The sequence below is a fragment of the Anser anser genome, assembly GCF_964211835.1.
Source record: "Anser anser genome assembly, chromosome: 3".
NCBI lineage: Eukaryota > Metazoa > Chordata > Aves > Anseriformes > Anatidae > Anser > Anser anser.
This window is the reverse complement of record NC_139722.1, coordinates 83326920-83340328: the sequence shown is the minus strand read 5'-3', so window position 1 is coordinate 83340328 and position 13409 is coordinate 83326920. Positions and strand designations below refer to the sequence as shown.

Genomic DNA, 13409 nt, shown 5'->3' with positions numbered 1-13409 from the left:
ATCACACAACTGAGAACCATCACCTTTGCTTCCCACTTGGCAACTTTCAATCTATTTCTCCTGCAGGCAGATACTACTGGTGGTGGGCCCCTGGGGTAAGTCAAGCACATCTCCATGCCTAGCTCTCAGTGAGTTTGGATCAGAATCAGAATTTGTATTAGGTGGTGGCTCCTGCAACCTCTCTATTACAGGATCTCACTATCACCCTTCTTTTTCTTTTGCTTCATATAAGATGCATTGTCACTGTTGTTGTAGGGTTAGTCTTTGAAATAAAGTTGAGAGAGCCCTTGTATGTCAAGATCGAGATTGCAAATTATCTTCACAAGGAGGCAAGTGAAGTTTTAAATATTAATATTGTGTTTTAAATTTGATCTGAGTTGTCTGTGCAACAGAAAGTGAGTTTTGCCAGGTTTAGAACAGGCTCACTAGTAAAAAAATGGCACATTTTTTGATGTATACAGTTATTTATAAAAGGTCCTGTAGAATCTTTGCTGCATTGTGAACTTTCTAGGTACGCTTTATTAATTCTGTAATGATGATTGAGAAGTGGTAAGAAGTGGGCTTATACAGCTTCCTTTTCTTGTGCACATTTAGCTTTGTTTGCAGAGAGATCAGGAGGCAGCTGTTTGTGCACTAGTTTTCTTTGAGTTCTCTGAGAAGGCTTAGGTCTAAAAAAAGAACCGCAGCATTGCATGGTCAAAGGCAGTCAAGCTTAGCCAGGTAAGCATATGACTGGGAAAGCCTGCTTGTAAGGTGAGATGAGGCTGCTTAAGTTTCACTTTTGAGTAACTTGGATGCAAGCAATGATACATCAAGACGGAAAATTACTGTATTAGGCAGAAGCTTGTGTTTCCCAGATTAGACTTCTTAAGCAAAATTAGATGAAGATTTTCTTTTATCATCCTAATTAAACTATTCTGCCCTTTTCATTGTCTTAGGTCACTGTTGATGAATGGCAGCCTTGAGTGCTGCTTCCCAAATATAATTAAAGGAGGACATGTTTTTCTGTGCAAGAGATCATACATTTGCTGCATTTAAATCAACCAAAACCGCGGAAATATGGACTGAATGTAATTGAATTTAAATGATCGACGTGCACATGCTGGATTAGATATTTTTGAATCTTTAATTGAAGCTTTAAAAAAAATACATTGCATTTTCTTATTTTTTAAGATTTAAGAAGATCATAAACCACAAACGACCTTTTAGACTTTCTGGTTGAAAAGGGACAAGACAAATAAGAACTTTGTTATCTGACTCACAGAAAAGAAAGAATTCCAGGTCAACAATAACTGATTAGGAGTCGTGTGTTGTGTTGTGTTATACCTTGTTTCAGATCATTTCCACTCATTATGCACTAATCTTTTTACACTGAATTAACCAGGCAGTTGACAACAATGATGTGTGGAGTGTGAGCTGCCTTGTGCATAGAGGGTGTTCCCTGCTGACATGGAACCATATTCTGAGCTGGACATGCAGGGGAGGGTGTAATTTTGCAGTACAGTCATCCTAAATCTCACTTGGCTAATCAAGTTTTACAAAGTTTAAATCCTGTCCATGAAGCAAGTTCAGGAAAGTATATGTGAATGTCAGTTAGCAATTTATTCTATATACCCTCAGAAGATCGATTACTGACAGCATGAGGAATGCTAAGCATTGAATGTTTTGCACTCTTGCACCATTCCTGAGAAAGAAGTTACTGCATATCAGTTCCTGGAATATTACGTTCCAGGATTGAGTCCTACAATTGTAGGAGTACTTATTATAATGCAAATGTATCTTTTATCATGTTGCCTTATGTTGCCCACTGTAGAATATATTATTATTTAGTCTGCAGTTCTAGCAATATTCCTCTAAGTTTACACTGCATATGCAGAATTTATCATCGAATTTACTTCTGTTCATTTCCATAGAACACCCATACACCTATGGGTATAGTTTTATGTTATTGCTTAAAGCAAAGATACTAACCTGAATTTGAGTGACTTCTTTTTCATTTAGGGACTCATTAAAACAGTTTCCCAACTGGATATAGAAAGAGCTGAAACAAGCTTTCACTTATTGTATGGATAATAAATGTAGGGACAGATTCCATTTTGCAGACAACAGTTTGTCTACTTGACAGTCTCTTCAGAACATTATTACTAGCCTATTTTATTTAAATAATCAAATTCCATGTCAGATGAAAGTCCTGAAATGATTTAGTATTTGATTAATCATTACAAAGAACATTGCTGCCTTTCTTTGGAGTTACATTTGTATGTTCTGTAATTGAGAGGAATAGACTCAGTCTTCAACATCTTGCTCTATGCTACGCTAACAATGTCTGCTTCTTTTGGGTACTTTTTATTTCAGACTAGTCCACTGGATTTGTGTTCCTTGGGTTGTTAATGTGTGATCTGTTAGTTGATGGAGCATATGAACCTCCAGACACATTCTGTGTAAACAGGTTTTCCATAAGCAGTGGAATTTATTGATTTTGTTTTCATTTTTTGTATAGATTTTTGTTCTTTTTTCCTAAGTAACTTGTGGCCCCAGCTCCCTCTCTCTTCCCTGATGCTGTACAACACCCCCATTGGGCAAACTAATTCACAGCTGCTAATAATGCTGGTTTGCTGCTTGCTGATTTGAGTCATCTGACTTCTGCAGATAAAAAGGGACAATTTGGTATGTTTTTCCCTTTGTCTCAACACCACCCATCCACAAATTTTATTTTTTTATTTTTTTTTTTTTAGGAACTTACTGGGAAACAGAGTTAAGACAGCATGTTTTTTTAAAGATTTGACTAATAATAAGAAATGCTCAGTCATGCGGAAACCCATTTTTCATATGGAGTATGTTGGTAATTTAAGGAAGGAGGAGGGATAATTGTAATTGATTTTACCAGAATATTATTTTATATTTTGAGAGGTTAGGTATTCCAAGAAAGAAACGGAAGAAAGGTGGAAGTTATTTCATATGTAAACTTAAATTATGAAATATGCAAGAATAAAACTAGCATTGTTGGCCAATGACTCTAATATTCTTTGTGTTTTCCAACAAAGGGACTTGTTCATAGTTCACAACAAAGCAGATTTTTGTGTTGAGTTTAAAATACAAAATACACTGGCCAAATTATCCTATAAAACCGAGTTAGAAAAAATCAGTTATTGCATGTGGAAAATGTGGAAAAAAATATACAGCAAGGTGATTTAAAATGAATTTGTATCCACTCCATTACCTATTAAAAAAAAAGAAAAAGTTTCTGGCCTTGTTGTCTTCAGGGATGCAAAATTGCATCACGATGTAATTTTTTCCTCTTCTCAAAAGAAAATAGGGAATTTTTGCTTTGAACTTAAAAGCTCTATTTTTGTTTTATAACAGCCTTTTTGACAGCTGTGTCAGTACCATGCAAGGCTGAATGAGTTTATTCTATTAGGTACAATACCAGTAATACAATCAAACGTGAAGTTCTGTATCCAGCAATGGTATTTGACTACCCTTAAATATTTTAACTATATCTCTTCTGCCTTGGTATCTCCTTCTCCAAAGACTTTGAGAACATACATTAATTTATTATTGTCTATGCTAAAGTACTTCCAATACTTTATCCTGATCAATAAAAATACAAACTATAAATTGTAAACTAAAAAAAAAAAAAAGTATTAATAGACCCTTCATTTTCAAAGATTGATCTAAGATTTCTTGGAGAAGTACTTTTAGGTAATTCTGGATTTCTTTATTCTTTCCTTTTTTTTTTTTTTTTCAGATGGAAGACGTCATAGCCCGCATGCAAGATGAGAAAAATGGGATTCCTATTCGTACAGTCAAAAGTTTTCTTTCCAAGATCCCCAGTGTCTTTTCTGGTAAGAGTCAAAGTGAATTTGATATTCTTGAAGTTCCCAGTCTGTTATGTAAGGGGATGCTCAAATGACAAGTATTTAACTGAGTGCTATGTGAAATACTGTGAGTGCTATTCACAGTCACTTGGTCTGAAGGAGACATTGACTGTCCTTTCAGTACTTTAATAATAGAAATTGTGTATATGTTTCATGTTGGAATGTGCCCTTACAGAGATGATTTTTTCAGTAGACTAGTGAAGGGAATACTTAATTTATTGCAGAAAGTCAATTGTCTGAAGATGGCTTTATTTTTATTGCAGTTTTTCTGCATTGACGATCTGATTTTTAACATGTTTTTAGGGCGAGTATAGAGAGTTTAGAGTACAGGCCAGTGTATGAAGGTAAGAACTGCCACAACAGCAGCACAAAAAGAAAACCATCACAGTATAGTGCAACTGATACTGACTTGTGGCTGTATATATTTCATACAAAGCTTATGATCTGCTTTGGTGGGCTTGGGCTGCCTGTATGCAGGAGGCTAAGAATTAGTTGTCTATAGTGACTTGCAAAATATCTGTAAACTTTATAGTTAATCCAAGTCAGTATTGTTATATGCACAAAAATCTGTCAATTTATTTTTTAATTAACTAGTAACTATCTTTTCTTTGTTTGTTTACATATGTTTGTATGCATTTCTTCATTTATGTATGTGTGAATACACCTCCTTTATGCTACCAATGACTATGGAATTCCTTTGAAATAGATGCCATTGTTCAACCTACTTTTTCCATACTGTGGTGAGCTCTGTAAACAGTTGCAGTTATTGAAATGGAAAAGGTAATCCTTGCATATAAAATATCTACAAAAGCTTTTACTACACATTAGGAAGTGTAGTTCTATAATTTTAAACCTTTGGAATGTTTTTGCTAGTGATTTCGTCTGGTACAAAGAAGGAAAGGTCTTAAGAGTGAACAAAATTTCTTCATGATTTTAAAAGCTGCTCGTACAAAAACTAGGTTCTGAAGAATGGACCTTTATTTCCCATAAGTTAGTACTGCATGATATCCCTTTAAATGATCCATGTTATTTTTCTGTGCATTATTTTCTGTGCTATTGACTTCAACTTAGAGTACCATAATTTGTCTATCAGGAAGTAGAATTTTATTTTTATATTTACTAAAACAGACATCGTACTTTTTAAGGTTGTTTAAGAATTCACTGATACATTCATAGCATGCACTGATACAACGATTTCTGTAAATAATCAGAAGTATTAATTTTGTCAGCTGCAGGGAAGAAAAAGCATAGTAATTCATTTTTTCCCTTTTGAGGTTTTCTACCTCACCACCAGAAAAGCACAGCTGTCATTTGAGTTCCGTTAATATTTACTTTTCTTCAGTTAAAAAAAAAATATATATATATATGTATGTCTATATGCTCATATATATATATATCTGTGTATATATATGCAGACAGCTGCACAGAAAACTGTCCCATAAAAACTGGAACTTTGCAACTGTTTTTTTGTGGAAAGAAACAAAATGGGTAGGTGTGCCACAGTTAAGTCATGTTCCTGCAAAACGTGCTTTTGTTTATGCATTAGATAATACCTGTTAGAGTCCTTTAAACAACTTAAAATTAAGGACATACATAAATTTTCTGTAGGATTAGATTCTTATGGGCTAGCATTGTGATTATGCCATACTAAAAGTAGGAGAGGTATTTTTATTTTTGTTTACTTGTATATCATAGCATTGCTTCTAAAAACAACGGGTGAAAGACTAGTTGAGACAGCAGGCACTCTTTAATGCAGAGTTACTGACCATGTCTATTTGAGGATGAATGTATTAGCAAAATCAGTCTGGGGTATGGTATCTGAATTTGACCTTTTAATATAATGTTGTGATTATAATAAATAGGATGATGTAATTATATTATCTAATTTATTGAGTCATTCCTTAAATGGTTTTACAAGCAAAATATATACACAGAGAAACATTTCAAATACAGATAATTCTCTATAGGCTGTACACATTATTGTGCTTCAGAAGAACATACGCATATACATACGCATATAAATATGTTAATTTCACCTCCTGAAATTTTGAAAAAAGGATGAATTATATTGCTTTATATTTCATGTATTTGTAGAGAACAAATACGTCGTTTAATGTTGATATTTGGTGCATGTGTTCACAAGTGTGTGCAAGCTGCTTAAATTCAAATAAACTATTTTTATTCAATTTATTTCTTGAAATCTTTCAAAAAGAAATAATTTAGTTGAGGTTGCCTGATAAAAATATGCTTGGTATGAGTTTGCAAGCTATTTGATGAAGAATGCAAACCCATAGATGTGTGGGACTTACTATTCACATTTTTATCCACATTCAGGGGTGTATCAGATTGACTAAGCAGCAAATGTATCTGTGGCATAAATTCAAAGAGCTGGTGAATTGCAGAATAATTTGGATAACAGCATTCCAGTGACCTGCATCCAGGAGGTGAAATGGATAACGAAAAAAAAAAAAAAAAGCAATCCTGGACAGGTCTCCAATATGTCATGTATGTCAAAATATAAATCTCTGAAAACAAGGGGGTAAATATGGAACACCCCAGAATTATTCTGCACTGTAGCTTCTTAGGTTGATGAACTAATGGTTTCGTCTTTACGGTGTGGGTGACAAATTGCCCAGAGAGGTTGTGGAGTCTCCTTCTCTAGAGATATTTTCAACCTTCCTGGGTGTGATGCTATGCAACGTGTTCTGCTCTAGGTGGGCCTGCTTGAGCTGAACTAGATGATCTCCAGAGGTACCTTCCAACCTCAACCATTCTGTGATTCTGTGATTGCATTCAAAGCTTGTTTTACATTAAGATATGTATAATTCACAGAACAGATATTCTACAGTCTACATGACCAGCTACTTATATATTTATTTTTTTAAAGTTAGTCCAAGCACTATATGTGGCGTTTTCAGTATAGTTCTATATTAATTAAATCTGACATTAACTGCCTTCTGAGGCCATTGTAACAGTATGCTGTATGCCTGGTATGATTTTGGCCAAAAATGTTTTTATAATAGATTCTAGCCCTTACAGAGTCTTGTTGAACTACCTCATCCAGATACTGCTTGTGAGGGTAAGTTCAAATAGGTCTTTGAACAGAGAGAACTGACAATGTGCTATAGCAGATGGTCTTTGTAATGATGGTTCACCTCAGGCTGAGTCATCCACAATGTTATTTGCAACTAGGCTCAGCCTAGATGCAGCAAGTAAATGAATATGCGTGAGGAGCATTGTAGAAAACAGACTAATATACCATGCACCCTAGTACACAACTGGCTGAAAACAGATTTGCTAGGTTGTATTTAAGTCCTACACTGATCACTTTTAATGGGAATTCTGCTGGAAATTGCTTTATGCAGACAAATAACATTGCAGACAATGTTATCTGTCTGCTTAAACATATATAAGGCTATGGTGTAAGCTATCATTCAAGTAACAGCTTCTTTGAGAGTGGAATAATCTATTTTTATGATGAACAATATAATATGCTTATGACCATTCACATTATTATCTTGAGTGTGAAAATCCATAGCCACACACTTTGTCTTTGAGCATTTTCATGTTCATTTTCTCATTGCATTCTGTATAGTGAATGTTTCTGAGAAAATGGAAGCAGGCTTTCAATTGCAGACCAATATTCCTCTATGAAATGTTCTCCCAGACTTCCGTATGCGTTATTTGTTTTGTCTGGGTCATTTTACTGATTTTTTTAGTAGCTACTAGGTCTCTTGATCATCTTGATCATCAAAAGTGTAGAACATAGACCATGATGAGAATTGAAGAAGAGACTGTGAAAAAGAAGACTCAGCAATAACTGATAGCAAAATCTGAATTCAATGAAGCACATGTGTACATCTCCTTAGAGACAGGTTGCATTCAGCAGTGCTAATGGATAAATTAGAGGGAGTGTTTCACATATGAGGTGATGGAAAGATCAGTGAGTATAATTTTAAAGGAGCCGTTTTATTTTTATTTTGCAACACAATGCAGATAATAGGTTTTCTTGAATGCTTGGTCCAGTTCATTGGAATGTCTAGCATAGAATGGATTATCTCTGTGCTTTGATGTAGTCTTTCACTAGTCACTACGTAAGCTCATAACATTAATGGGGAGTTTAGTGACAATGGGGTTATTAAAATATTTTAAGATTAGATTTGTGAGCTACTAAGGCTACTATATGATCTTCCATAGAATCCTACTTATATTATTGGCTTGAAGAAACTAGAAGAAATTGACTGATTTCCAAGTGCACAGTTAGGATGCTGTAGGCTGAGTACTGCTCTTCCTCATAAGTTCGGAATGAGTCCAGTATAAAATGATGGTACATGATAGAAGTTGGCAATATAAACTAAAAGTTTGTATGGAGGTTGTTTACTCCATAAAGTATTTTGTATAGTTATTTAAACTTATAGTTATTTAAACTTAAAACTGGTGAGCTGTGCAGATTTTCTTTTTGTTGTTGCTTTGTTTTGTTATAAAAGTGTATAAAAGAGTTAGAACTATCTCTGAACTAAACTACTGAACTAAATTGGTTGTACATCAGTCTCTTGAGGGAGGGGCTGAGTCAGTTTTCTTAATAGCCTCGAGCATATTGCTACATGTCTGGCATACTTGTCTACAGCTGGGCTTGAAGTTGACACCAAAGTTTTTTCCATGTGGTTCTTGGGATAAAATTCTAGTTATCAATGTCTGTGGATTTAAGTAATTTTCTGTCATTAACACTGATGACCACAGTCATGGGAACTCAATGTTCAGAAAGCACATATCTGAAACAGTACTTGATAGCTGGCGACACTACAGTAATGCAGGATGCCCTGTAATTCTACAATCTGTAGTCTCTTGTAGGTGGAGTCATAGTTATGTTATTTATCAGATACATATTGTGGCTTTGATTTGAAACTTTAAAGGCTCCAAGGAGAAAAAATAAGCAGGAGAATTTGCTCTTTCTGTGTGATTATGCATTTTGATGAACAAAAGAAGGGCTTGCTGTTGTTGTCTCCATGGTTTTAAAATGTTTTGGAGGAGTGAAGAAAATAGTTTATATAGACGTCTTGCCAGTCAACAATAATAATTGCATGAAGATTGCCGTGTGCATTCTTTACTAATACTGATTAGAGCGTTAGGAATAAAAAGAAGGCAATTTGCCAGGGACATGGTTCACCATTAGGCCTGGAAATGGATAAAAAAACTTGCTTGAAATGATGAATGTAGGGAGCCTGACATATGAATCATAGGGATTAGAAGAAGCTCTAAAATATCATCTTTATTTTTACTAAGAAGAGAGAGCAAGTAAATGCCAACGTTTTGCTGTTCACTTTTGAGTAGAAAGAAGCATTCAGAGTTTATGGATAAAGCAGTACAGTAGTTGAGCATTTGTTTTGGGGGTCTTTGCAGGGTGGGTGGGTGTGTGGATTGGTCAGTATTAGTACTGAAAGCTTCATGAGCTAATCAGAATGTGGATATTTTGTTGAGATAAATATAGTGTCAGATTGGTATCATATGGTTGTTATAGATCACCAGTGTGATGTTTTATAGGACTTCAAAATGGATGCTACTTGGATGTGCTTGCTGATGAATGTGATGGGGGGAAAAACTGAATAAAGTCTGTGGAGAATGTGCCCATTGAGTGGGGTGTAAATGTACCTAAGGGACATAGTTTAATGCTTTTGTTGAAGGAGGAGGGTGATATAAGAGAAATGTAAGTTCAATTACAGAATACACACAGAGATGATAAAAAGCTAAGGAAAGTATGTTCATACTAGTAGTTCCTGGCTGCTTCTGTTCTGTGGCTCAATACTTTTCGAAAGTAGTCACAGCTTCAACCAACAATGATAAGAGAAGGAGATCAGTAGAATGATGGTTTATAACATCTTAGTCAAAGGGAAGGTGAAAAGGTTCATTTACCTTTCCCAGGAAAATATAATCAACGTGAAGTCTTTTTTTTTTTTCTCATTCCTAGATTTCTCATTCCTATTCCCTATAGACATTACATGTTCTGATTTTTAGAAAGTTTATTGCCATCATATGACATTTTTATTCATCATTTTTCCTTATCTTAGAAAATGCTTTTTTTCTTTTCTATCTGGGAAATTGTTAAGATAATGAGAGGTTGCACTGAGATTAGCAAATGTATTCACATAATCATTCATTTCCAGTCTTTATTTTAGCATTATAGTATGCTTGGTTAAAACAAGGGATTGATGTGTTTAAGCCCTCCTTGACACAAAAGCAAGCTGGCAGTCTCAATAGTCTGGTCAGAGGTAGTGAGCGAGACCCCAGAATGAAGCAGTGTCATGGTAGCTCGTCTCACCCACAAGTCATAGGTGGGTGAGCCCCAGGTATGAATCACAGGAGCTGCCTGCAGCAACAGTATTGCTTGTTACATAGAGGCAGGCAGCAAAATATAAAGTGCAGGACAGGGGGAACTGGATGACTCAGGGGACTAATAACATGAAAGTGAGTGTTTCATCTGACATTAGTTTTGATCTTACCCAGCTGAGTAATGAGTTGTTAGCATCTGATGACTGTTCAGTGCTGTATGTGAAATGAGTTGATAGGTTTATCCAGTTTAGTACCAAAGATTACCTAACTGAAAAGATAAAAGAGAAAACTCTGCTACTTGGATTGACAGGGAAAAAAAAAAACAATAATAATAATAATTAAAAAAAAAATACAATACCTCAATCACCTGGTGTCTTTGAAGCAAAGTAATGTTGCATTATAGGTAAATACAAGGATTTGGGAATTTCCATTTTTTATATCTTTTCCAGAATAAATTAACCATGTGAGAGAAACTAGGATTCCCTTATCCTAAGCCCTTGATTTTATGATTTTATGGACGTTTTTCCCTCTTCAGTGAGTCTCCAGTGTTGGGTTGGTGAGAGGTTCCCACTTTTTCTCTCCGTTCCTTCATCACACTAATCCTTTTCCTGCACTCTCCTACAGGTATAATTTAACAGTAGAGTCATTGCTGGGTTCTCTATGCTACATCAGCTCCTTATTATTTGCAAACAGAACCTTCAGTATTAAGGCTGCAAGCTGGCTGTCTTGGTTAGGTTCAGTCTTAGTAAAAGGTTTGTTGAACAAAAGATCTCTTGTCAGTACAGGAATGACAGAAGATGGCTCATTCCCTCTTGTGCACGTTCAGAAGGGCAGATATGAATGGAGACTTGCCATCTTTACTCTTTTACCTTTCAAATCAGAACTTTTGAGAATAAAAGTTAATAATCCTCTATCCCCAAACAAGTAGTTGGTTTGAAGTTAAAACACCAGTCATTCTTGTGTGTTGTTTCCATTCATCATTTTGTCAAAGTTACTGATTTGCATTCAAATATTCATAGTCTTTGTGGAGTTGATATGTTTCAGAAGGATTGTTCTCGTTCATTTATAGGTTTGTTCTCTTGTTCATTGAATCTTGTTCATGATTTTTAGCGGAAGAAGTAGTAATAGAACAGCTTGACTCAGTGGTGGCATAAGATTGGACATGGAGTCATTTCAGAGTATTGAGTTAATTAACTGATGAATGATTGGTGTTTCCATTTCAGAAAACCTTTACCATTTCAGAAAACCAAAACACATATTTGAGTGCTGTCTACATAGCTTCACCTCACAGTTCCTGTTTGTTTGCCTGTCTGTCTTGGTCACATCACTGGGACTGTAAATATGGCCAGCAAAAGGGGTCTTAAAACTTGACAAAATTTTAGTTTGGCTTTTTTTTTTTTTTTTTAATCAAAATCAGTACTGTAGTTGTGAAGCTCAGAATGGCGATGTGGCACACCGGGGTAGGCTCTGATCAAAAAAAAAAGAGCTGAATGCTTGTATTCGGTTTGAATGAGAAGTGAATGAAAGAAGTGAAGAACTGCTTCCAATAACTTTAATGATCAATTATGATTTTGCTCCCTGTTTTCATTTTAATCAAGGCATGTGTTAATATCAATGATAAATCACTGTCAGATTTCAAACCTTTTCAATATGGGAAACTATGTTCATTGGTTATTCTAAACAGAACAGATTCTTATTGGTTATTGTTCCCTCCTAACCAAGAAAAAAAAAGTACTCATGTTTACATTTCAATTCGGTGGTGATTGCCATTGCGAGCATTAGTGAAAAGCTGAAAATATAGTAATGGAAGTCTGAAGCAATTTTGCAAAATTGTTCTAGGAAACTGAAATATAGTGAAAAGTCTTTTAAAGTAATCTGTGTGCAAAACAGTCATCATAAATGTCGGTTCCCTTGAAGTCAATAAATATTAAAAGTTTATTTTCATAAATATTTGCAGAATAAATAGGTCCGAAACTCATGCATTTATGGGCAAAAAATCTTAATAATTGTTCTTTTATTGTGAGATGTGACATCACTGGGAACATTCATCTTTTATTTGTTGTTTGTCCACATGAAGTGCACAGTTTGAATTAGATGATCCCCTGCTTCCCAAATGCTGTATAAAGCCTTACAGCTCAGCATGCTTCTAGAAAAATAGCTCTGGGGCTTGTTGATCATAGATAAAAATTAGTTCCTAACTTTTCCTACTATGTTGTTTGGTCATGAAAATTATTCCCTCCCTTTCTTGCACCTTTTTCTTCCTAGCCTCCTTGCATGTAAAATTTTGTCTTTTTTTTTTTTTTTTTTTTTTGATGGAATGGGATTGCATCTTTGAAGTCAGAGTACTTCTGAGAGGAGTGTGAGAAAACTTCATTACGGCCGAAAATTTACCTACTTTTCTATCTCTTGACATCCAGTTTCTGTATGCTGGTCATGTAACATTCATGGAAATTGTGTCCAGAAAATGTCCCCTCGTCCCCCACCCCTCACACATACACATGAGCATATATAGCATGCATATGTATACCATATGTATTTGCCCATGGAAGTGGTGCATCATATATGAGCTTAAAAACAAACAAACTTTGAAGCTAATAGAAGAAGCATCTGTAGAAGTGATTAATAATATAGGCTCACTGAAGTCTATGTGCATAATCAAAGCCCTGTAGGAAAACAGGATTAGAATACGTCTAAGGAAGAGTGACTTCAGAAATATATTCAAGGGCTTTATGAAAATATTTTTTCTTCATGGATAACTCTTTGAAATCTCTTAGAAAGAAGTACTATTGATGTTACATGGCAATGATTATAATTAGGGAAATAAAGATCAGGGAGAGTTTCCAGGCACCTGTATTTGAAGTAATTGTTTCAAATAGTAAGCAAAGCAAAGTATACTAGTTGTCAGTGTATGAGGTACTTCTGTGACAACAAAGTTGTTAGCTTAAATCACACTGGAATTTTTTCACAAAGCAATTTTGGTGTACGCAGAAAAGAAGTATTTTCTATAAGGAAGTGCTGATGCTGTGTTTGCTGTCACTGATTTCTCAGACAGGAGGGAAAGTTGTTGCTTGTGTTAAGAATGAGGAGAGGAAGAGTATAGCTGCAGACAAATGAAGTCCCAGCATGAACTTGAACGTTACTAGTGGTTTTACCAGAATATGAATTTGGTTACAGGATGCACTTGATAAATATTCTCTGGAAACT

At 35.1% G+C, this 13409-nt stretch overlaps 1 protein-coding gene across 8 annotated transcripts in view; it reads left to right on the top strand.

Moving 5' to 3' along the window:
• RGS7 (regulator of G protein signaling 7) overlaps positions 1-13409 on the top strand; it is a 277417-nt gene that overhangs the window by 121418 nt on the left and 142590 nt on the right. For all 8 annotated transcript variants that reach the window (XR_014582074.1, XM_083830287.1, XM_083830285.1 and 5 more), the window contains exon 3: positions 3749-3845. Coding sequence is in view for 7 of the 8 variants with exons in the window: in XM_083830287.1 (XP_083686413.1) it covers positions 3749-3845 (97 nt within the window). In the remaining variant the exon portion in view is untranslated. The remainder of the gene's footprint in view (positions 1-3748; positions 3846-13409) is intronic.